The sequence below is a fragment of the Mercenaria mercenaria genome, chromosome 8 (genome assembly GCF_021730395.1).
Source record: "Mercenaria mercenaria strain notata chromosome 8, MADL_Memer_1, whole genome shotgun sequence".
In the NCBI taxonomy this organism is placed as follows: domain Eukaryota; kingdom Metazoa; phylum Mollusca; class Bivalvia; order Venerida; family Veneridae; genus Mercenaria; species Mercenaria mercenaria.
Window position 1 is genome coordinate 77098048 of NC_069368.1, and position 26674 is coordinate 77124721.

Sequence of the window (26674 nt, forward strand, 5' to 3'; positions counted from 1 at the left end):
GCTCCTTTGGGTACACTATACCTCCGTAGGCTCCCAAAAATAATACGTGCTACTTATACAAAATATATGTGCTACTAAGTTCATACGTCACGTGATTAAAATACGTCACTAATTACTTTCATTATTACTAAAAATTACTTACTTAAAAGACTAAAGTTAAAGTATGAAATGATATGAAAAGTATATGATGAAACATTATAGTAATGGAAACGATAAACTGCAGCCATTATTTACAACTACAAATTAACAAAATGCAATGTAAATCAAACGTTATATGATAGTTGGCATCCATATAATATCTAATGCCATACACTAAAACGGACATTGTATGTGTATGCAATAGACTGGCACACAATTTCATATAACAATAATATATTACATACATGGTACTAGACTTGCCATATAGATTGATACATAACAATACAATGCAGTAATGGCGTTCCATAATTAACAAAATGTTTGACATAAGTTTTTGAAACAGTGCTTTACAATTATCACGATACAAATTTCAGTATAAATTTTACATCTTATATGAACGAAACATTTTAGATTCCTCTTTCGAAATAATTTACAAAAGTCTGAAAAATTTAATAAATTATCCTGATATACCGAAACTAGCCAAAATCACATGCCGAAAAGTAAATGTTACAGAATTCTGTAGAATGAACAAAAATTTACCAAAAAAAAAAATCGTAATGCAAAAATCATACAAAAATCTAACAAATAAATTTCTTACCTCGATCGAGCATAAATTTCTAGCATGAAAATAATTCAGACATAGATTCGTCTATAATGTCGGAAGGTGGTGTGCGCAAGGCATATCTAGTCCAGTCTATTTAAAGGATAATGTCTCGCCAAATACTAAATTTCATGGGATTCACGGCTAAGCCGTGAGCTATGACTATTGTCATTTTCACGGGATTCACGATATAGCCGGGAAATCTAACTACTTTGGCGCGAATTGAAATTGACAATTTGAGGCCCATTATAGTGGTTTTGGGGATAAAAACATGAATTACTGAAGTTTATAAAATATCAACTTTCTTATTACTGAACAGAATTTAATGAAATTTACATGGAAATTTAAGTTATGAAATACAGAAAAACATGAGAGGTATTTCATGCGTGAAATCTGACATTTACCTCAATAACTCAAAAATGTACAAGATGATGATGCAATACCTGCATCTACACTACAGATAAAATAAGGCCCGTATGTCAACTTGTGACACCTTTTAATAATTTTTACTCTTAAATTCAAATGCTGAAAATTTGCTCTTTTTTGACCCTGAGCAAAAGGGGGAGTCTCCCGTACCCCCCTTCACACCAACCCCCTTTGGACCCCGCTCAAAAGAAATCTTGGATCTCCCCCAGTATTGATACATAAAGGTGTTTGATACTTCGCAGAAAAATGAAACAGTTATAATCTTTGATGAACTTGTAGAACCTACTGATTCAGTTTGCAGTTAGATTAAATAGTGTTTTTTTCTCAGAACAGAAAATCACAACTTTTTGAATGGTTTTAATATTGTGATTCAGTTCCTTTATTTATACAGTCGAAATTGACATTTTATTACCATGGTAATTTATGGTTTAACAAGTATTAATATGTGACAATGTTATCACTTCTGTCCTACTAACTATATATATTGCCAAAAAGAGATGAAAAATCAGGCAACACAATGTGGTTAGATACAATAATTTTGAAAATAAAGATGGTGCATGTCAATATGGAATGTACCTCATAACTCAATTTTCTGACATATAATATTAATACTGCTTGATTATAGCTGAGAAATAATATCTTTATATAGGGAAATCTTAAACATGCACCTTGGTTTCAGTTGTTAATTTGCACAGCAGCTGGTGTTTTAGTGTCTAGGTTCAAGCTGACTGTATACTACATAATTTATAAATATCAAGAGAAGACATGATTTCCAAATTATATATTAATTATACCATTCAAAATTATTTCCTTCTTTTTTATATCTAGGTACTGACAGTGGTCACATCCTTTGTACTGAGCCTGAAAGAATTTAAGTTTTCAAGCAATAGTGTGTCGGAGAAGTTTAGAACGGCTGTTGAAATGACTTCTAGAACAAAGTTCATTCAGACGTGGATAGGAGGTATTTATAAATTGATAACAATTATTGGTTATAGGTCTATTGTATCTGTGCAAAACTGGTTGTCAACCAGTTTCTGGGACTAAATGGATTGTTATTTTCCATACATCCATCATTCCATCCATCCTTCTCTGCACAATGTGTCTGGTTTATTACTAGGATTTTAATATTACTTGGCACAAATGTTTCTCAGAATATGATGACATACATGTTTAACACCCACATCCTAAGCTAAAAGGTCAAGGTCGCACTAGGAGGACAAAGATCATTATATTTTCTTTTCTCGTACTATTAATTAATACTGTTGAGACTGTGATTCTGTTATCCATCAGTTTTCAGACATAATGAGATGATTATCCTTGTAGAACATCAAAGGTCAAGGACACTCCCAGAGGTTAAATGTGAACATGGATTTTTCCTGTCCACTCTAAAATATTGTACTGACTAACTTTTTTCATCCAGTATACATACTGGTTTGCAACATAACATTTACTAGTATACTCAAGAATCTTAGTGAACCCGGCAGTGAGTTTAAAAATTGTTAGTGTATTTTCTTTTGAATGACTTCCATTTAATCTGATTGAAGTGTTTCATTGCTTTAAATTTCCCATCAATTTAAAAATAAAATGTTACTAAAATAGATTTTTTAATTATAAATGTAGCAGCTGTAGATTTTTATATAAGCAAATTTTAATCCAAACATACCAGTATTGTGTGTATAGCACAATGTTATTTTATTGTTTTTCAATGTGCATCATTAACAGATTTCAGATGATGTGGAAATTTACTAAGGTTAAATTTGCATAGCAAATTTGAACCTAATGTCTGAGAGGTTACAAAATTTCCAAACTTGTATGTGTTTAAATGTCTTCAAAAGGCTTAAGGCTTAATCTGCAATTTTCACTATTTGCCTTGTTCTCGGTGCTTCCGAGGGATCTACTTTCCAGATTTTATTAAGAGATTCCAGTGACCTTTATACTGGACAGCTAATCCTTACAGTTCATGCTGTTAGACATCCTTTGACAAAACGATGTTTTTCAAAAGTTAATTGTGTTGTTTTTATTGCAGAAACAAGTCCAGGTCCTGATGATGAAGTAGATGAAGTTATAGAATATTCCAGATGTAAAAGTGAGTATATGTATATTCAAACTTGTTAAGTATAAATTAAAAAGATTGAAAATTACATTAAATATAATCTGGAAAGAAGATCCCTCAAAGCTTCGAGAACAAGGCAAAAAGTGAAAATTGCAGACAATGGTTTGATTGAGTCTGCTCAAGAGCAGCAATGGAAAAATAAAGCAACACTGGCTACACCCTCCTGAGAACAAAATAACATCTGAAGCAAATCCTACTGTACCTGAGTGTTTAAAATGTACATGCCATCATTTTTTTGCTTTAAAGAACATTAACCTACCAGTGATTTTATATCGAGCAAAGATTATGGCTTTAAGTCCTGGCGGCTGCTGTTTTGTTTATAGGTAAATGACAAAGTGGTCAGATTTATGGATACAAAATAAATAAGGCAACCATTTTCCCTGCTATTAAAAATAAATATCTGTTTATATACATTCTCCCTTAAGACAAGTACCACTGGTAATAACTTGCTAAATAATGTGTTTTCTTTGAATTACAACTTTGGTCACTTTTGCCAGGCTGCGATGTTAATATCCTCATTATAATCGGTTTAGGCGTGAAAAAAATTGTTTGTTTCCAGTATCCCAACCTACCCAAACTTCAATTCAACCTAAAAAATTTTTTTGCCTTGAAGAATATTTTTTTTTAACTTTTTAACAAAAAATTGAAAAAACTGCATTTATATGCTTAACGTGCCCAGCGATGTTGGAAATCAACTTACTAATGCTCTAAAGACATAGCACCCTTATTTGCATTCATGTTTTGACACAAAAGTAATTTCCGAAAAGTCTCCCATAACAAAAAAAAATCCAAAAGAATTTTTTTTTCCGACCTACCTACCCTAATTTTTTTAGCATGTTATCGGAAACAAATTTTTTTAGGCCTTAGCGTAACCTGTCATTGATGTCATATGTTCTGTGGAATATTTAGGGTATCAACAGTTACAAATTCTTTCACATTTTGAAATTTGACAGAAAACCAATTCAGTGTAGTGAAAGGTTTCGTTCTCTAACAGATCATCAATATGGTGTAATAAATTCTAGTATAGGTAGTACATTTTATATCTTTTATTGCAGCTCCTGATAAACATGTCTCATTTTCAACAACCCCTGTGAGTCAGAAGAAAAGGCAACTGAACAGTGATCAATCAGGTATGAATATCACATAAAATCATGAACAAAGCCTCTGCTTAAATCACTGTTACAGCTGTGACTAATTTTTATACCTTTTCAGTTTTAAAGTTGAAAGAAAAAATATTTCAGATTAAGTTTGTCAAGGCAACATAGACATACTTGTATTTGTGACTTTGGCTCGTAAACCTTAGCTCAAAGGTCGGGATCACTTGCAACCACCTATATGTATGTGGATCCATGATGAATAGACTGTCATACCCAATCATAGGTTCCAAAGTTACGGCCCCTGATTGAACCCTAAAATGTTTGTTTACACTAAAGAGACCTCATATATTTGGGTCCAATCTTAATGAAAATTGGTCAGAATATTTGTCTCCATGAAATCACTAGGTAAAGCATGTTTACACTGTTATGGACTGTGTTACACAAGTTGACAGTAGGGTAGAATTCCAGTGTAAGAAAAAACAGTATACTTGGTGTTAATCACAATAATTCTTGTTAATGAATACTTTTATGCTTTGTTGTTTAAGTTATTTTAAATGTTTTATTTATCATACTTCTATTTTCTCTTCAGTGAGGGATACCCCAAGGCTTGACACCAAAGAGAATCTTCTCCGTAAGTTTTTTTATCATTATTCCAGATAAATGTGTTAAAGTATAAATAAGCCATATTTGTGTTGAAATATGAGTAAGGAATTCAGTATGCCATGCATTAATTTGAGAATGATAGCAGTAAGCATGTATTCCTTACTATGTATGGCATATTGAATGTCTTTAATTTTCATCATTTCATTTAACTTTACCATATTGTGTATATGGCAGCTGTAGCCAGATGCATTTGATGCACTTGCACTTGATCTATTATTGCATTACCTTGATGGACTTTTTAGATTTGAAAAATGTTTCATCATTATCATCATTCACATCCGGCGAAAGATATTTCTTTCACCTATTTTTAGCTCACCTGTCACGTAGTGACAGAGTGAGCTTTTGTGATCTCCCTTAGTTCGTCTGTCCACAATTTCTTGTGACAAGATAGAGACAACATTTTGCAAGCCATTTTAATCAAACTTATACAAAACTTGTTTTGGCATGATATCTCAGTTCCTTTCAAAAACTGGCCAGATCCCATCATGGGTTCTAGAATTATTGACCCTTAAAGGGCCAGAAATTGCTATTTTTGTGCATCAACAATTTATTGTCTGCACGATAGTGGTTTCATTTATGATTTTATTTTTAACAAACTTGCACACAACTTGTATCACTAAAAGATCTTGGTTCCTTTCTTGAATCAGTATGGACCAGATCCCATTATGGGTTCCAGAGTTATGGCCCCTGAAGGGCGAAAATTAGCTATTTTGACCTTGTCTGCACAATAGCAGCTTCATTTATGATTTGACTTTTTACCAAACTTGCACACAACTTGTATCATCGTGAGTCTTGGTTCCTTTTTTGAACTGGCCAGATTTCATCATGGGTTCCAGAGTTAAGGCCCCTGAAAGGGCCAGAATTAGCTATTTTGACCTGGTCTGCACAATAGCAGCTGCATTATAATTTTATTTTAACCAAACTTGCACACAACTTGTATCACCATAAGGTGTTGGTTCCTTTCATGAACTGGCCAGATTCCGTTATGGGTTCTAGAGTCATGGCCCCTGAATGGGCCAGAATTAGCTATTTTGACCTTGTCTGCACAATATCAGCTTCATTTATGGTTTGAATTTAATCAAACTTGCGCAAAAACCTGTGTCACTATAAGTTCTTGATTCCATTCTTAAACTGGCCAGATTCCTTTATGGGTTCCAGAGTTATGGCCCCTAAAAGGGCCAACATCAGCTATTTTGACCTTGTTTGCATAACAGCAGCTTTATTTATGATTTGATTTTAACCAAACTTGCACACAACTTGTATGACCAGAAGATCTTGGGTCCTTTCTTGAACTGGCCAGATTCTATCATCGGTTCCAGAGTTATAGCCCCTTAAATGTCCAAAATTGGCTATTTTGGCTTTTGCAGCCATATAGAGACTTCATTTACGTTTTGATTTGATACAAACTTCCAATATATTTTCAACAACAATAAATCTTGGATTCCATGACAAACCTGTCAGATCCAATCGAGTTATTTTATATCTTATTTCTTCCCCTGATTGTAATCAAAATGGATTTATATCAGTAAGTAATTAAAGGACTTATTTGAAATTTCATTATTGTCATTAGTTGGACTGAGACAAACAGGGTAGATAACTATGGACTGATTTTATGTCAAATTACCTCCCTTTATTTCAAATTAAAATGGCTATATCTCCATAACTAATGAATATACTGATCTGAAATTTCATTTATGTCAACAGATGAACTTGGACAATCAGTGAAGATACATATTGACTGAATTTATGACAGATTACCTCCTTTATTATTTATCTAAATGAATACACCTTAGCAGCTTCTAATGAGATTGGTTTGAAACGATCATATCATTTTGAGCAATAGTACTCAGGTGAGCGACACAGGGCCATCATGGCCCTCTTGTCTAATAATTATTTTGATTGATCTTGATTATGATTTTTTGACCTTCTTGTCCTTAAGTGCAATGATAACAGGTGAGCGATATAGGGCCATTTTGGCCCTCTTGTTCATTAACATACCTACTTTGTCTTACAATTAAGGTTAAAGGGCTAGGTAAGCTTTACCTTACAAAAAAAAAAGCCTACAACTAATTCAGATAATAAACTTTTATGATTTGATAAACCTACAGTGGTATATCTAACAACCTGAGGAAAAGATCTTTACTTATATTACAAGTTGTGACATCATTTATGAAGTCTGGGAAAACCTATAAATCACCAGAAAAAAAACATAAGCAAATGTAGGCAAGGATAAACTTAAATAGTATTTCAGAAGAATGAATATTCTCTAATATCTAAAAAAAACAAAAAGTTTACTGTGGATTGAGGATGACAAGTATTTTGCAAAGATTTTGACCTCAGATCAGCATTGTTCAAACCTTTAAAGTTTAAACAAGCTATATCTCTTGCCTGTTGTTTCATTTTCATTTTGTTCAGCCTCAACTGACAATGCATTTATTGAATAATTTGAAACTAGTGTTTATAATGTCTGACACATATTTATAAAAGGATTTCAAGTGTTCGCATTTAATACTATCTTCTACATGCATTTACCAATGCAGGATTACACCCCCTGATTAAAAAAAAAAGATTTATCTTAGTAAGTATTTGTAGGACAGCTTCAATTAATGCATCATATGGTTTTATAGAAAAGATGTCACCACAAAATTTGATGAAACCTGCAATTTGAATGTGTTGTGCTTTGACCACCCAAGCTAACCTCTTTGGCCTCAACAATACTGTAGAAATATTGATGAAAGTTTCAATACACTTCACAGTGCACAAAAGTTTACCCTTATTGTTGAATTGCAGCAATATTAAAACAAAGAAAATTGTATAATTGTATGTTATTCACAAGGTGTTATAATTGCATTAAACTGGATTTTTCTAAGGACATTTCCTCAAAACATTATTATTTGAAACCAGCTTTATTTCTTCAGCAGTAAAAACAAATTCCGCATCTGACATTCTTTAAAAGTATACTTCTAAAAGCAACATTGAAAATCATGTTTAATGCTCACTAAATTGAAGGAAAAACAATGTTTAAAATAATGAAATGACATGACATGCGCTAGAGCCCTAGCTCTAAGGTCCATAACTCTGCTATCCATGAAGGGATTTTAAATATTTTGGCATAAATGTTTAACATAATGACACAGCGTGTTATGCGCAAGATGTTCTAGTTCAATTGTCAAGGTCACATTTAGAAGTTAAAGGATTACTTGGTATATTTCGGATTTATAAGCGTCTGCTTAATTCTGTCTGAAAAAATAAAATCAGTTGGTTCCATACACGTAAAACTGTGTTTCACAATGACATTTATTGTACGGCTTAATTATATAATAATTCAAAAGATTGAAAATGTTAACACTTAGAGCTTATTTGAAATAAGGAATCACATATGTGCACCTGTACATATGTCAAACAATAGCATTTATTGATATTTATGTAGGAATGCACATGAGTCATATCAGCTCCGCAAATTGATTATGCACGGCAATGATGCACTGCCCTGAATATATCATCAACAACGCAAATAGCTTTAGTTTATCGAGGTAAATTACCCTTATACAAGGAAAATCAGGTTTGCATGCATAGCATAATTATAAAAAAAACCGTTTTGGACGGAATCATCATATATCTTTATACAAAGAACTAAAATTAATTAATAACGTTTGACTCAACATCAAAACGACCCATAAAGAGATATTTTCGTTTCGATGGTTGTGCTGAACATCGTCATGTACAATGGGTATTTTGAAAGATTTTGTAATATCTTTTTAAGTTTGACCATTTAAAATGATGATACTTTTCACAATTTTCGTTTTAGAAATATGCATGGATCTGGGGACCATTTTTCAGTGTAATCCATACTAAGCTCTTTTTAATGCATTTCCACTCCTTACGTATTTCAATTACTGTTTAGTTTTTTATTTAAACTTAAAATATTGACTCCAAACCACCACCCAGTCCATGAAGAAAAGATGTGCTTGACATATTTTTCTTGGATTTATTATATGAATTTATGCTAACACATATAACTCTTTAAGTTTACCTTTTTACTAAAATTATTATAATAATAATAATAAAATATATATGAAACTTTCACATTAAAAAATCAAACAAAGGGTTTGTAACTGAATAAAGAGAAAATGTGTATTTGTTCTGATCAAATGTCTTTCACAGATGAGACTATATCTTAAAATTTTGCATGTGTTTAGGCCAGAGTATGTTGATTTTTTTATGTTACTTAGACCCTCCTGTCTAATTTTCTGTCATTTTCGTAAAAAAACACAATGAAATTGAAAAAAAAGAATTAGAGCAATGATTGTTGTTTTTGCTGAGTTCTGATGACGATAACTCTAATATTTGCTGTCAGTGTCATATAGGCACCATTTCCTTTCAAATGAAACATTTCCATATGTAAACAATATGCAATGAAAAACTGAAATCCCGAATATCGACAATTTAACCATGAAACACAAATTCTGCAAAGACCAAGAAGATGAAAACATGAAAAACTTTACAGTGGCTCAGATATATGCTAGATGTATGCTAGCCAATGTAAATAGCAATGGCAACATTGAATGTGAATTTGACATGCATTAGGGAAATGAAATATGAGACAGGAAGAGGTATATTGAGGTTACCTAAGGAAAAACAAAGTGCTGTAGAACAAAGGAGTCATCCGATAAAGCTTTTAATCACATATCGACAAGAATGTTGTTTACTTAAATTGGTCTGAAAATTTCATTTTTCTGCATTTTTGATTAAGAAAAGGAAGGGAAAACACTAAAAATTAATTTGGATTTTCAAATGACACCGTCGATGTCACCTGTTGTTTAAAGAAGTGCATTTACCCCCTCCTACTGTCAACATTTTTCTGCCAAGAATCCGAGTAACAAAAAATAAAAAAAAACTCTGGCCTTATGACCATGCACTGAAGAAAACAAATACATGCTTTTTGTCAATATTGTCTCAAATTCTTTCAAAATTGACAGGAAAGCTTATATTCTATATGGTCTGTCTGTTGTTTTTTTCAGATGACTGTGTTTTGGTGCATATAGATAACCTAGTACAGCCAGCTGACGATGTGTGTGTTAGACCACTTGACTTCAATCATGTGAGCGTATTAGAAAAGTCTTTCCTCAAACAACAAGGTCAGATATCCATTATGGTTGGAAGTGTCCCTGTAGGTACAGATATATCTGTTCTATCCTCACCTGGAATGTGTGAAGTGCAAGTTTTAGGAGGTAACCATAGCAGGACAGCACTACAGAGTTTGAATCGTAAGGGTTTGTTGCACTCGAAACTTGTGAAGATGCAGATTTATGCTGGGCTGTCTACTGAAGATGCACTTCAACTTGGAGTTCATCACAATGAAGTCAATACCCTGTCAAAAGAACTGTCATTCATTGAGAAAGTGAGACTAATCCGATCCATGATGCCATGTTCCCAAATGAGCCCAGCTGACATAAGAGTATGGAAAATCAAGCTGAAGACAGTTTTTGGATATGAGGTAATTGATTCAGATTCTTGATATCCTTTAGTAATTTTTTTTTACAATAAAAACTGTATGTTTTATGTTAGTAAGACTCATCATTAGAACAGTTACAGAGCATTTTGTCATTCCAACAGTAATGTTGTGATCTGTCTCCGTTCGAAAATGCTGAACAAATATCGTCGATAGAGATGGTTTTCATAGTCACTCTGTTGACAAGACTTAGTCATATTGCAGAAACACTTTCTTTAAATGTGGATAGATTTCTATAGCTGTTGCAAAAGCAAGGCATCTGTAGAAAGTTAGTTGATGAATAAAATTAAAGCAAACATTGCACAGAATTTGCAGTGTTTGATCATTTTGAGATGAAATTGTTTTGTTTTTTTTTAGATTGACAGTTTAACATAACATTGTAATCCAATATGGTGTAAGTTATATTGCACTTTATATTTAGGCCTAAAAAACAAATTCTTTGTTTCCGGTAACATGCTAAAAAATTATGGTAGGTAGGTCGGAAATTTATTATTTTTTTTTTTTTATTAAAGGGAGACTTTTCGGAAAATATTTTTGTGTCAAAAAATGAATACAAATAAGAGGGTTATGCCTTTAGAGCATCAGGAAGTTGATTTTTAATATCACTGACCATGTTTAAAGCATAAAAAGTGCAGTTTGGCAACTTTTTGTCAAAAAGTTGAAAAATTATTCTTCAAGGCCATAAAAACATTTAGGGTCAAGCCAAAAATTTAGGGTAGGTCGGGATACCGGAAACACATCTATTTACGCCTTATTGGAGCATACATTTGATTATCACTTTTTGGCTTTAATAGGAAACATTTCAGATTAATTTTGCCAAAATTAATTGTAATTGTCTGTAGGTTTTAAACATTGCTAGACTGACTAATTTAATAATATCAGATTACAAAAAAATACAGAAGATTTAATAAAATGAATTAAAAATTCTGTTCCAGAAAATTAGGCAAGTTTCCCACAACCTGAAACATCATTTGGCGGTTGCTAGATTGAGTGAGGATTTATACGAGAAAATTCTGCAAATAGATGAGGCATGGAGCAATGGCCGTATTCTGAAGGCAAATAAGAAGCCGATTGGACAGACCTTTTTCAAAGGGTGGATGCGAGTAGAAGATACAGAAGACCAGGTTACTTGTCTAGCTGTGTTGCTTAATGAGGGTTACACAGCTTTCAAGAAAAAAGTGTAAGTAATCGAAGAGGAAAATTATGAATTGTTAAATGACATTATGTAATAGCACACTCTATTGTAAGAATTAATTAATAATAGTGTATCTCAGTTGGAACGGTACGTAACCTACATTAAGGGCAACTCATGCATAGGAATGTAAGTATTTTTTAGTTTCAAAGAAATTTAAGTGTACATTACCAAAGCCACTGCAATGCCAGAAGCTTCCTTGGTAACTCGACATGCTACATTTAAAGCAATCCTACCTAGGGATTTTTCCAAGAGATGGTTGTAAATTTTAATTGGGGTATTTTATGGTGCACAAATGCACAAATTATGTTTCCATAGTCAGTTGCAGAAACACTGGACTGCAGTGTAAATGCTTTTAATTCATAGGTAAGTGTTTAACACAATGAAATATTGTTAGAATCTTTTTATTCAATAGGCAGTGATATTATTTCTTTGTATTAGAAAAGTCATTTTTCTGTCAAATGATACATGCCATTGTAAAGTGTGTATTAATAAAAAGATTTTGTTTTCATTTTCAGGGAGGTATTCACAAAGGTTGTTGGTGAACAAAGGGTCAGACCTCCGATAGCTGTGTCAGAGGATGAGCATGATAATGATGATGATGATGTTAATATGGAGGAAGTAGACAAGGTAACTAGGAAAAAAGATAATTGTTTGATTGTTCAGATATATATGGAATTTTATATGACTATACCTTTACCGCCTCAGTAGCCTAGTGGTAGAGCATCCGCTTCAAGTGGGGGAGGTCGTGGATTCGATCCCCAGCCGTGTCATACCAAAAACATAAAAAATGGTACTAGCAGCTTCCTTGCTTGGGGCTCAGCTTTAAGGGGATAGTGCTAGGACTGGTCAGCCCAGTGTCAATATAATGTGACTGGGTGGGGTATCATGTCATGTGTCTATAGCGTGATATTCCAGTGAGGCAGCACTATAAAGTTGGGCATTGTGCTCACTGCTACGCTACAAGTAGACACCGTCGTTTATATTACTGAAAAATTGCTGAAAAATACATTAAACCTGAACACACACACACCTTTGATGTGTTGCTCTTGTTGTACACATAAGAGCCCGATGGGACGCCGAATCGCTTTGTTACAAAGTAAAAGAGAGCGAAACAATGATGCAGAAAATAGCTTACTTATGTATATTACCAAAGGTCTATAAAAGAAGAGTAGTAATGTAAAATAGCGCTTCTATGTCAATCTGACCTTATTTAACCTTTTGACTGCTTCTAAAAAAAACAAAAAAATAAACAAGTTTTCATAGTACTATATGCAAACCTATAGTAAAATATGATTAAACACTTCTGCCAAATTTTTACCAAATCCTGCCACGAAAACAGAGTACACCGAGAGATAAAATGTAGAATAGGTTTGGCCTAATATAACATACAGGAAGTAAAGTATAGTGTGGTTGAATTTAGACCACATTTATTTTCTGTTTAAATCACTCTTCTACTTTCTTGTTTTGTAATCCTTTTACATAGATAAAACAACTGTTAAAGACATTAGAAATGACACAAAATGTACACAGTACCAATAAATACATTAATAATTATCCATGAAACAAGAAAATTTCAAACTAAAAATAACACAGACCGGGAAAACCAAATGCTAAATATAACAAATATAACAAGGTCAGGTTATTTACAAATCTATCTCCCTTTAATAATTGAAATTTAAAACAAATAACATCTCCCTTTGATAACTGAAATTCATATAAATTATTTTAATTAATATTGCAAGAATAAAATTACTTTAGGAGTTGTTATTATTTAAAAACAAAAGTAATTGAATAAATTATAACACATGAAAAATAAAATTATGATAATTTCAAAACCATAACATTATTATAATAAAGAATATACACTATATAAAACCAGTTTCAACTTTTATATCATTAAGTCGAGTTGTGTTACGCTTAGTTCCGGAAGTTTATCTGACGTTTCCTTGTCTGTTTAAAGGTAGCTTGCAGTATGGTTTGTGTACTGGGTCGTCTTGTCTGTTAACGGTTACAGCCTGCTGTTATGACATTGACTGGTTGTACACATAAAGAATTCTTCCGTCAATGTCGTGATAGCACTGAATGCCTTACTTCGTTCTTGTCTCTTGTTTCGAAGGTTTCGGGAGGGTTGAACAATGGGGTTGAAGGTGATTCTGGCTGCAAAACCGGGCAGGTTTGATGATTTAGGAAAAACCAGCTGTATGGTAAGCCTACAGATGAGGTCTCTTAGGAAAGACTAACGGTTCACCCCGGCGTCGGGTGTGCACGTAATAAATTCTACCTGGCGTCGGGGTTAAAATAAATGTACGCAACACGGCTTTTGCACTTTTTTAACAAACAAACAACTGAAATCACTCAACCGTTTGAGTATGCCATAGGCATATGCATGATTGAACATACGTTTTTGAATATTGTTCAACCATGCATCGTCGAATGGTTTCAGTTGTTTATACAACATTTACGAACATAGTTCTTTAATGTTATACAACATAACCGCGTTGAGGTATTAGAGCATTTAAGTATTATCATTATTCTGTGTTAATCACAATTTTAGGAGGGCGTAGGTTCGAGTCCTACCAAAACCCATTTTTTAGTAAAAATGTTTTCTTAATAATTTTAAATACATATAATAGAAATGAATCAAAAACAAATATATTGTGTAAAAGAAAGGAAATTTACTGATAGTATAAATCCTCAATATGTTACAACAAAAAATGGTAGACTTATGTTAAGAGCTTAATGTGCATCCTGTGGTATTATAAAAACACAATTTGTTAAACGTTCTGGAGGTGCAATTGATATTCACAAAGCAATGTTACCTTTATTGCCTAAAAAGGGTAAAACACTTCCGGGTTTTCGCTATTGTGGGCCGGGAAACCCCCTAGATAATGGACCCCCTTTCAATGAACTGGATGCAGTATGCAAAACCCATGACTTCTGCTATAATGATACTAGTACAAATAAAAACAAATGCGATAAGCAAATGCTTTCCGACTTAAATAAAACTAAATCAAAAACATTTGGGGAAAAGATTGCAAAACATTTAGTTGTGAAACTTATAATTAAAACGAAATACAAAACTTGGGCTGGGACAAAAGTCAAAAAAAGGGAAAAGGGGGTAGAGTATACCCCCGGAATCACATGGAGCGATGAATTAGCAGAATAATTACACAAACCAATTAAAAGAAAACTTAGGAAACGAAGAGTGATTGTTCATGATATTGATGATACTTGGTCAGCTGATTTAGTTGACATGCAAGCTTTTTCAAAATATAATAAAGGAGTAAAGTACTTGTTAACCGTTATTGATATATTTAGTAAATATGCTTGGGTTATTCCATTAAAGAATAAAACTGGAGAATCTGTTACTGAAGCATTTGAAAAAATAATTTTAGAAGGACGATTACCAGTAAATTTATGGGTGGATGAAAGAAAAGAATTTTATAATAAAAAGTTTGAATCATTTTTAAATAAATATAAGATTAATATGTATCATACATTTAATGAAGGAAAGGCTGTAGTAATAGAAAGATTTAATAGAAGTTTAAAAAGAATAATGTGGAAATATTTTACAGCAAATAATACTTATACTTATTTAGATAATTTACAGGAAATGTTTGATAAATATAACAAAACAAAACACTCTAGTATAAAAATGACACCAACCGAAGCTAGTAAAAACTTAAATAATGGTACTGTTTACTTTAATTTATATGGTAATTTAAAGATACCAAAGAGTAAAGCAAAATTTAAAATTGGTGATCGAGTTCGCTTAAGCAAACTGAAAAGACATTTCGAAAAAGGATATACACCACACTGGACAGAGGAGATATTTATAATTTATAAAATTAATAATACAAATCCCAGAACATACACTATAAAAGATTTAAATGATGAAATAATTCAAGGTTCATTTTATGAACAAGAACTTTTACCTACTACACAAAAGGTTTTTAGAATAGAAAAAGTTATCAGACGAGACTATAAGAAAAAACAAGCTTTAGTAAAATGGAAAGGTTACAATGAAAAATTTAATAGTTGGGTACCATTTAGTGAACTGGAAGAAATTTAATTTAAAAGAATATTAATAATATTAATTATATAAATGAGTTATAAAAATCTAATTTCTAATAATGAAATAGAAACAATAGATCAGTTAATCATTCACTTAACTAAATTAGCTGCTGCTTACAGAAAAAGTTATAAATTTTGTGGGAGAGTAAGTACTGGGTTATATATTACAGCAGGTATCTTTGGTTGCTCAGCTAGATTAGCACTTGTTCCAGCTATTCCTATATTTGTAGCAGTTGCTGGCGCTGTTCCATCAGTAATTACCATATTTACTAATAGACTAAAACTTGACGACAAGAAATTCATTTTAAAAGCACATCATCACAAAATAAAACAACTAATAACAAAAGCACGGATTGGAAAAGTAAATTAAGAAGATCCAAATAAAGTTATTAAGGATATTTTTACAATACTATTAGAAATGCAGAAAGAAAAAAATTATTCAACACCTCTTGAAATGCATATGAAGGAATTGAAACTTAACGGATATAAAAGTAAAAAAGAAGAAGAACTGTATTAAAGATTATTAAAGATTATTAAAGATTTTTTCTATAAGTATTTTATATATAAATGAGAAAAATTATATCAGTTGAAGGTAATATTGCATCAGGAAAAAGTACGTTTTTAGATATTATTAAAGAATATAATCCTACTTTTAATATAATTCCAGAACCAATTCACGAATGGCAAAATGTTATTGACCCAAGTTATAATTCATATAACCTTTTTGAACTTGCTGCTCAAGAACCTTCCAAATATTTATTTCCTTTTCAGCTAACAACATTAAATAGTCATATAAAAATGTTATGATCTGCTAAACAGTTTGATGGTGTTTCTGTCCTTGAACGTTGTTATTTAACTAACAGTAACGTTTTTACAAAACAACATCACGACAACGGTGTTATAAATGACCCCCAGTGGGCAGTATACAATCTTTTCTTAACTGATCATATTATAAAACCATACGGAAAAAAACCCAGGTGATGGATTTGTTTATGTTAAAACCGACCCAAAAGTTATAAAAGACTCCAAAAAAGAAACAGAACAGAAGAAAACAAAGTTGGTTTAGATTATTTAGAAAAACTACACAAATTACACGAAGAATGGTTAAACAGAATGTCTCAAGAAGGTATTAAAATTTTAACAGTTGATAACAATTTAGAAAAAAATGACTTTAAAATCTTATTCAAAAGATATAGATAATATAAACAAATTTCTCAAATCAATATAATTTCTTTAGGTGCGTTTTTAAAGATTTTTTTCTGTAAGTATATCATATATAGATGGTTAATAGAAAGGTAGATAGAATGATTATGCTAAAATTATCTAGCACTTTAGGAGAAATAATGAATCCAGACAAAAATTCATATAAGAAAGTTCTTAAAAATGAAATGTTATTAAATCAAAACTTGATCAAATATGGAAGAAAAAAGATGGGAATAACTGATGATACAACTGAAGAATTTGAGGCGAATTTAGATATAAATATCGATAAAAATGTATTATCAGATTGGAACTTACCTGTATTATCAGAGTTAGCAATAAACAAAGATAAAGATGATTGGATAAAAACAGGAAAGAGGTTACCGAAAAATTAAAGAAGTGTACTCGTAATGTAAATAAATATAGTAAAGAAGAACCAGATGAAAAAATTGAATTTTCAGATTCAGAACCTATGGCTGCAGGTGAGTATGTTTCGGAGTTAAAATCAGACAGAAAAAATCTTTAAATATATGGTGAACGCTTATCAAAAATGATCAATGACTCAGAAGTATTTGGAAAAGGAATAAAATATCATAATTCATATAAAGTTTCACCAAATGGACAATATGGTAATTTAATTATTAATCTAAATAAACTTTATGGTCAAAACAAATTAATTGATAAGGATAGAATAACTGGAAAAGAAGTAATAAACACAAAGTAGATAATGATTTAATTGATTTAATTAATAAAAGATATAACAATAATAAAAAACATTCAATTCATTCAAGAAAAATATTCAAAGAATTAACAGAAAAATCAGGATTACCCATCAATAAAAGATCTATGAAATTTAAAAAAGTAATTAGAGGACAGGGTTATAACGTTTGTCCATGTAATCCAGAAGGATTGGTTAATGACTTGGAGTTAATTTGTGGTTCGATTGATGCTGGAAATAATAATGAAGAACTAAAAAATGAAGGTATTAGGGTAGTAGACCAATTATCAAAAATCAATTCACTCTTACCAGAACAGCATGAAATGTTATATAAAAAATATTTTTCTTGAATATATAAATGGAACAAAAAAAAAGTATTAAGTTCTAAAACAGTTAAAGATGATAACAAAAATACTCCGAGTGATTTTACAATCAGATTTAGTCGTTCTTTAATTTTAGATAAAAATAAAACTTATGTTGTTGGTTTGGATAGTATTAACACTATGACTTACTCTTGGCATAATATTAGTGATGAATATGATAATAAAAGAATTAACAGATATTAATAATTATATCAGAGAAACATTAATAAGTAATGGTGATTATAAATTTGATAAATCAGACATTGCTCCAATAAGTTTGGAATTTGATTTTAGTAGTTTTAAGGTTTTAATTTCAATTCATGATAATTTTACGTTGGATTTGGAAATATCAAATTTTCATACATTGCTTGGATTTGAGAGAAAAAAAATTGAGAAATACTGAATGGGGAACTACAACACCAAATATAACTAACTCTGTGGATACAATTTATATTCATTGTGATCTTATTGAAAATTCACTTGTTGATGGTAATTTCAGTTATATTATCTAGGCTTTAAGTACTGCAGATTTAACAAGAGCTTATCCTTTTACAAAAGAACCAAACAGAGTCGGATATTCTGAAATTAATAAAAATATTATAAATTCAATAAGAATATATATTACAGATATATTTGGTAGAATAATTAATTTTAAAGGGGTTGAAACATGTTTTACATTAATTTTAAAAGAAATATGAAAATTAATTATAAATTTTAGTTTTATTTAATGTACAAAAAAGTTTATGACAAAAATAAAGGAATATTTATTTTTGTTGATGCTCACACAGGAGAAGAAATTATACACGGCACAGGTATCTTTGACACCTTAACGAAATTGTTTTCAAGTAGAGTTGCATCTTCAATTAGCTCAGCTGGAAAAAAAACTTTGGAAACAGCAGGAAAAGCAGTACTTGAAAGTGGAACAAAAAAGGTTGGAACAGAAGTTGGAAATTTTGCTGCTAATAAAATTGTTGAAAAATTTATAAAGAAACCTGCTCCGGCAGTTGGTAATTTAATTGCTAAGGAATTACAAGAAAATAATAACAGTAAAAATAATAATGATAAAGAGGAGGATATTAATATAAGATTAAATAGATTATTGTCAAGATCTGGTACTTCAGCTCAGTGTGAAAGTATTAACAGATTAATTTATAAAAAATAAAATAATATATAATATATACATGTTTAGAACAAAACAATATTGTGAAAGATACGAACTAACTCCTATTCAATTAGATACAGCTTTAATATCTGTCTTGGGAAATAATTTTAAGCAACAAGAAAAACGGATATCACATTACAATTAATGATAGAAGCTCATATTTTGATTGGTTTAATGGTTATTTTGAAGTAAGTTTTAAAGTAAATAAGCTTGCTAATGGTAATAATTATGCTGATGGAGATCAAATTGCTTTAATTAATAATGCGGCTTCATTAATTGATCAGTTAGTGGTTAAACCAAATGTAAAAATTATATATGATTGTAATAATTTATACAAAGTAATTAACGTAAAGAGTTTGGTTGAACTATCTGAAGATTATGCAAAATCAACTGGAACAAATGAGTTTATTTATTTAGATGCTGCTGCTACTGCTGCTGCTGATGATAATAAAGGTTTCAAATTTAGAAAGGAATTAATCCAAGGTGGTAAAGAGGTAAATGCTAAAATTCCATTAAATAATTATTCATTTTTTCAGGGTTTAGAAACTAATATTTTACCTCCAAGTCAAATTCAAATAACATTGCAGCTGACAGATGATGATGAATTAATTTTTAGAGCTAATGCTGCTGATACTGGTAGAGTAATTGTAACAAAATTATTTCTATGGGTTTCACGTTTAATTTTCAATGAATTTGGACTTAATCTAATTGCTGAAAGATTTACAAAAGCAAGATGGTCATACCTTCGGGTAATGATGACGCAATCAACTAATTCACAACAGATTAATACAACTTTTAGAATAACGGCTGGTGTAACAAAACCACAACATGTATTTGTTTATTTACAACGACCTGATAAAAGTAATTCAAAAGAACATAACCCACATTTATTAGATACATTTAGAGTTAATGCAGCAAATGATAATTGCACTTTAAGCTCCTGTCGTCTTGAAGTTGATAATGTTTTTTTTATCCAGAAATAGAATACACAAGTATATCAAGAATATATGATGATGTAATTAATTATTATTATAAACAAAACTACTGGAAGTCTCTTAAATAGATTTAATTTTCAAAGTTTGTTTGGATTTGTTCATTTTAACTTGGAATATAAAAAGGAAGTAATAACACAAGATCCTAAGCATATTACATTACACTTTCGTTTAAATACACTTCCCGCTGCAAGATATCGTATTTACGCAATTGTATTATATGAGGAAACAGTTGAAATAAATACTATTGGAAATGAACTTGTTATTGTTTAAAAATAAATTAAATATAAATTATATATAATGGTATCAAATTATATTGAATATAAAGTTAACCTAACAAATGGACAAAAGAAAAATTTAGCACAAGCTTATAATAATAAAATTCCACATACTTTTAGATTAAAACATGAACAATTACGTGGAAACTTTCCTTTACTTTTAACAAAAACACAAATTAATCAAATTGAAAAGTCTATTAAAAATAAGAAGGAATTAGAAATTACAATTTCAAAAAAAACAAATGTCCAGTCAAGGTCAAAATGATGGATTTTTAGGAGCTTTAGCTGGTTTGTTAGGAAAAACAATTCTTCCAATGGCAGCGAAAATAATTCCAAAAATATTAGCCCCTCTAGGCATTGGGGCCCTTTCTGGACTGGCCAGTACTGGTGTTAGTAAAATACTTGGAAATGGTATGATTTCAGTAGCTAATGATAAGAAAAATGTTATATCACCATGTCTTACACCTAATCAAAGAAAGCAACTAGTAGGATCTGGGGTGATTAAATTAACACAAAAACAAAAACAAGACGGCGGGTTTTTAGGTATGTTGGCTGCTAGTCTAGGAATACCTTTGGTTACATCTTTGTTAAGTGGTAAAGGACATGGCCAGGGTATACAGATTGATTCTCAACGAAGACCGTACAGACGAATTCCTATAGTAAAAGAAAAATAAAATTTATAAACAAACCTATTTCTAACTTTGAAATTGAAAGATGGGTAAAACAATTAAAAATTAAAAACTTTAGGGGTGTATTTAGTAGAAATAATTTACTAAAATTAAAAGTAAAGGACGAGTGCGGAATAATCAATTTAGATGACTCTGTTGGGTCTGTAACACATTGGGTTTGTTACTTAAATAATGTGTACTTTGATTCATTTGGACTTCCTCCGCCGGAAGAAGTAATTAAGTATATACCAAATGTAAAATACAACAATGTTCAATATCAAGACAAAACAAGTACACTCTGTGGATATTATTGTTTATTTTTCATTAAAATGTTACAAGACAAAGTACCGTTGTATAATTTACTGTATAAAATACTAAAAGTTAATAATGTAAAACAAAATGAACAAACTATTATAAATTATTTTAACTAATAAGAACATGTAAATTTTTCTTCCGGGTTTTAAACTTCGTGCACTTACAAAAAAGAAACAAGAGGTTAAGTGAGGTTAAACTGACCCTGTTTTCGTGGTAGGATTTTGATAAATATTTGGTGGAAGTGTTTAATCATATTTTAGTATAGGTTTTCATATAGTACTATGAAAAATTGTTTATTTTTTGTTTTTTTTAGAAGCGGTCAAAAGGTTAAATGGGGTCAGATTGATCTAGAAGCGCTATTTTACATTACTACTAAGAAGACAAACTGCAGAGTACATGTTATACAAATACAGATTGATGGCTAAATCTGTAACAGCCTTTTTTCCACTACGTACTATGTAAACAATTATAATTGTCCCATGTATTGAGCCTACATACTGATTACACTAGTGATTCGACCATTTCTGGGCTAGATTCTTACAATAGAAAATCTAATATGAATACATGTTGGAGAACAAACAGATAAACATAATTACAATGAAGCAAAAACAAATGTGTTTGGCAGCAAGTTCTAACAGTATTACATTAAGTCTTACTTTAAGATTTCATTCCAAAGCTGACTTTGGATTATACTTCTAAGTGCCAAGTGTTTTTAAATTCGATCTCTCAAATTGTTAAACATTGAGAAAGTTCTTTAACATTTTAGTACTTGTATTTTTATATAATTTTGCTACTTCTAATTCTATGACATTACAGTAGAAACAATTTTCTTGAATTCCAGTGTGATCTGTCTGAGTTGAGAGAGATAAGGCTTCAACTTTCGACATCAGAAGCCAGATGCCGAGAACTTGAGATCAGTAAAATAAGTACTTGAAAAAGTCATAGTATAAAAGAAATAATTGTGTTCAACATATTCCATTGGTAGAATCTGGATGAGAAAAATTATTTATGTTCTATAGAATATTTCACTTTCATAATATAATACACTTTAAAGTGAAATCGAAACACATAAAATAGAAATACTCTCAGCTGTCTATGCTTTTTACATGTCATTTATAGTGATAAGCATTTAATTTGGGTTAACAATCAAAATTATTTTGATTTGTGGCAAGTTTTAATATCAAGTGACAAAAGAAAGATAATGAGAGATTAGACACATGTATTGAGAATTGATATGTTGTGCTGAATACATCCGCTGAAAAATATATGCTTTTTTCAGGCAGAGAACAGTGCTCTGAGGGACGAGTTAAAAAGGCTTAAAGAGAACCAAAAGGTATAAAATAAAACTTGAAAATTTAAGCACCTATTAGATCTGCTTGTTTTATCAGGATGAATAATTTTAATGTTTATTATTATCTGACTCCTTATATAAACTAGCAGACCTACAGTTGTTATTTTGACTGCAGCATAGTTCAACATTAAAGTTTGTTTCGCTCAAGAAGAAAGCAGTATGAGAATATATTTCATTTGTCATGTAATAAAACTTTTAGACATTGGGCAATAGGGTTGACTATTGACCGGCAAACGTTCTATGATATATACTTACAGCAAAACGTCAGTCTTTTGCTTGTCTGTCTGTCATTTAATTCAACATAATTGATTTAAGACTTTTGTCAAAGCCTTCATCATAGGAAATTAGAGAAACATAAAAAACATTCAAGGAAGCCCTTATACTACTAACATGTCTTTTTTAGTTTATCTATTTTTCCCTAATTTACTGTTAAAGGATGCCTCTATGTTGATTTTTAAACTCTAGAATTAACATTTCTTCTTAGTTTTATTCCTGAAAATAATTAAAATATGTCTTTAAACTTTATCATTTAGGAAGAGCAAGCCAGCACAGTGTTAACTAAGAAGAGGAAGCTGACAGAAGATATTGCTATTGTAAATGACACCAGTGTAAGTTAGGACTGCTTTATTATATACATATTAAGGTTATTATAACAGTAGCTTGATCTGGGATGCAGTATTCGGCTCGAGTGGATTTTGCCAGATCACGAGGCGCGCAAGCGCCGAGTGTGATCCGACCTTGCAAAATCCACGAGAGCTGAATACAAAGTCCCAGATCCAGCTACTGTTATAATAATCTTAATATGTATATAATAAATGACCCTTTATATACCTTTACCATTTTGTTTGTTGTTTTGTTCTTGAACGAAATCTTCAATGTTTATCGATATTAAATGGAACTTAGTGAAGTTTTTATGTGCGCTATTTATAGAACTGCGTCAGGTTATGCATATTAATGAAAAAAGTCTAGCAGCATACAATACGGAAGGTACAATACGGAATTTAAAAGGTACAATACAGAATTTTTGTCTGTCTGTTCATATTTAATTGTGAAATACACGCCAATTTTTTACAGAATTTATATAGGTATATAATAAAATTATATGCAAGTCAATTTTAGTTTGTTTCTATAATAGATATGAAGCGATGATTATTCTACAAGTCATTGAAGTTTGGCAAACTACACGCTAGTTGAAGTAAAACACTTTCAACAATTTAAAGCGCTTTTAATAACTTGACTATTTATTGTACTAGAAAATGTAGTCACAGTAGCAATATTTTGGCACTTGCAATCATTGTAAATAGTGTACAGAAGACTGCAAAATATCTTTTTGTAATAAAGTTTCTACAAAGGAGACATGTTGAGCAAGAGTTACCTTCATTAATTTTGATGAATGTATGGACTTGTAATACTTTCTAGGAAAAAAAAACTTTATGATTTTTTGGCAACATAAGATATGTTTATTATTAAAATGGCTTGAAATTTAGTTCATATTATGCAGTCTCTATTTTCTTTTTAATAGGCTGTATCGTTTAGTGTTGGTGACAGTGTGTCTGCCCTGTGGATTGATAAGAATGGGGAAGAGTGGAATGATGCCAAGGTTGAAAAGATCTACACAAATGGTAATTAAAGTTTAAGCATACTGCATTTGCAAACTTGAAAATATAGCTGATATTGCAGAAGGCATGCAATATTTGTTTATGTTGGATGTAACTCTTATGTTTTTAACAGAATTCCATTTATTTAACGGCAGGCCTTTGTGTATTTTATTTCATTGGGTTTAACATCACATCAACACAGTCATAGGTCATAGTGTAACTTTCCAGCTTAGATGGCAGTGGAATATCCCAACTGCCCCTCCTTGCATTATTTCATCCAGAGCGAGCTCAGCACCTGGGTAGACTCACCGACCTTCCTTAAAACATCTGAATGGCTTCTCACATTTACGTAGTTAGTGTACAACTTGTTCTCCACAAGTAAATGCCAATTTCCCCACATGAATCAGAGGTGAAGAAGGAAATTATTTCAGACACAGTGTCTTTTGTTTAATCGTCACCAAGGGCATATGCCTCGCCCTCGGATCAAACTCACACCCTTGCCATCTGTAGATCTGATCTGTCCTTGTTGGTTCAAGCGGGCATGCTAAAAGGCATATCTGCTGTTTATTTTCAATTAATTTAAAAAATACTTATCTCTATTGTAAAACTTTTTTATTAAAGCACGAAAATGTATCTGAAATCAAAAATAACAATGTAAAATCCTTTTCCCCTGCTCACTTTTATAGACAAATTGGAATATAATATAGTAATTACTTTATTATGGCCTGTGTAATGTGATCAATGCAAGTATCAAGTTAACAAAACAATTAGGTTTACCAGTTTCTTGAACAAACAGTTCTCACAAAAAATATAATTTGTTTTTAACAAAGTGGTTTTATCTTCTTTTGGTTGTTATTAAATTATTTTGATTTTTATTGGGATTTGTCGGTTTCTCTCTTACATTCTTGCAGCCATTGGTCTAGATAAATGGTGGTATATAAAGGAAATAATGTTATATTAAAACTAAATTCTATATCAAATTTGTTCAATTTTCCCATACCAGAACATTCTTTATACTAGTGGATAATCTATATTTTATTTTTCTGTTGAAAATTATGCTTTTCTTATGTCAGCATATTTACTTTTTCAGGTGATTACCTTGTCAGGTACTGGGACAATGTCAAACAGAGAGTGAAAGCTTCCAGAGTGAAAGTGCTCAACACTAAAGACTAATATGTTTTGTGCTAAAAGTAATTTTTGTAATTTTTGAAAGATTTCAGATTGAAATCCATTTTTATTGCACACTCTGTAAAGGTATAGCTGTTTCCAGGATGTCACATATATAGCACAGTATACATGTACCAAGAGTGATTAGTTGATGTGTGGACAAGATAGTTGGATGTAACAGATGCTTCAAATAGAAATGCTTAATGTGTTCAATGATTTATTATAAAAAAAGTAAGGCCAGCAAGATTCAAACACATTTTGACCTGTAATTTCAATGGTTTCTTGCTAGTTTACAATCAACATTCTTGTCAAGGTGATAAGTTAATCTTTTGAGTTAGTTACTTTAAAACTACACTTCATAGCGTGACATTTTGTAAATGCTTTTTAAACTTCAGACAAGATAAAATTTACCCAATTATTCAAAATCTAGTGTTGACTTTATTCATAATTTTGCAAATTTGTTATCAGATAATATTCTCTTTTTCAAAACTTTTTTTTTTCACTATTAGACCAGATATCAGTAAGTTATTGATTGTTTTTCTTTTTATATAAAAATTCAAAGTATACAAATGTGGTAAGAAATTTATTTGTTTACCCATAAGTGTTTGAGTCATTTAAATTTATTTCTGTGAATTTGATTAATATGCTTTAATAATAAAGAAAAAACAGTAAAGATTACCGACATGAATAGATGCAGATTCTATTTTACCTGATGGATTCAGAGTATCTTAAAGCGTATGCAAATTTCCTGTGTGTCACTTGTTTTTAGATGCGTAATAAGTGAGTAGCTTGACTTAAAGTTGGTCAGTCACATGTAAGAAACATTTTATGACATTAATCAGTTTTTAGATACAATGTATTCTTACATAAGAAACAGAAATACTGTTACATAGAGTAAATTTCCAATTTGAAATATGTTTTAAATTACTTTTTATGAAATTTTGTAATTACCTCCCTTTAAGAGGAAAGTTTTTAATACACTGGCTATTTCTTTTGATATTTTTGCTTGTTTTACATTGTCATTAGGTAAAAGTATGGATATTT

At 31.0% G+C, this 26674-nt stretch overlaps 1 protein-coding gene across 3 annotated transcripts; it reads left to right on the forward strand.

Moving 5' to 3' along the window:
- Positions 1–1652: 1652 nt before the first annotated feature.
- On the forward strand, positions 1653–25671 carry LOC123523270 (uncharacterized). 3 transcript variants are annotated; one of them, XR_008372181.1, is made up of 11 exons: positions 1653–2126; positions 3192–3251; positions 4334–4408; positions 4965–5006; positions 10060–10535; positions 11486–11730; positions 12261–12372; positions 22356–22440; positions 22794–22847; positions 23399–23473; positions 24388–24449. XR_008372181.1 is itself a non-coding variant. In XM_053550224.1 (11 exons), the coding sequence occupies exons 1-11, from the start codon at positions 2087–2089 to the stop codon at positions 25634–25636; spliced, it is 1362 nt and encodes a 453-aa protein (XP_053406199.1). In that variant the 5' UTR covers positions 1653–2086; the 3' UTR covers positions 25637–25671. The 3 variants fall into 3 exon arrangements, 2 of the variants coding, with proteins under 2 accessions (XP_053406199.1, XP_053406200.1); XM_053550224.1 differs by lacking the exon at positions 22356–22440 and adding an exon at positions 25554–25671 and having other exon boundaries at positions 24388–24487; XM_053550225.1 differs by lacking the exons at positions 4965–5006; positions 22356–22440 and adding an exon at positions 25554–25671 and having other exon boundaries at positions 24388–24487.
- The last annotated feature ends 1003 nt before the right edge of the window (positions 25672–26674 follow it).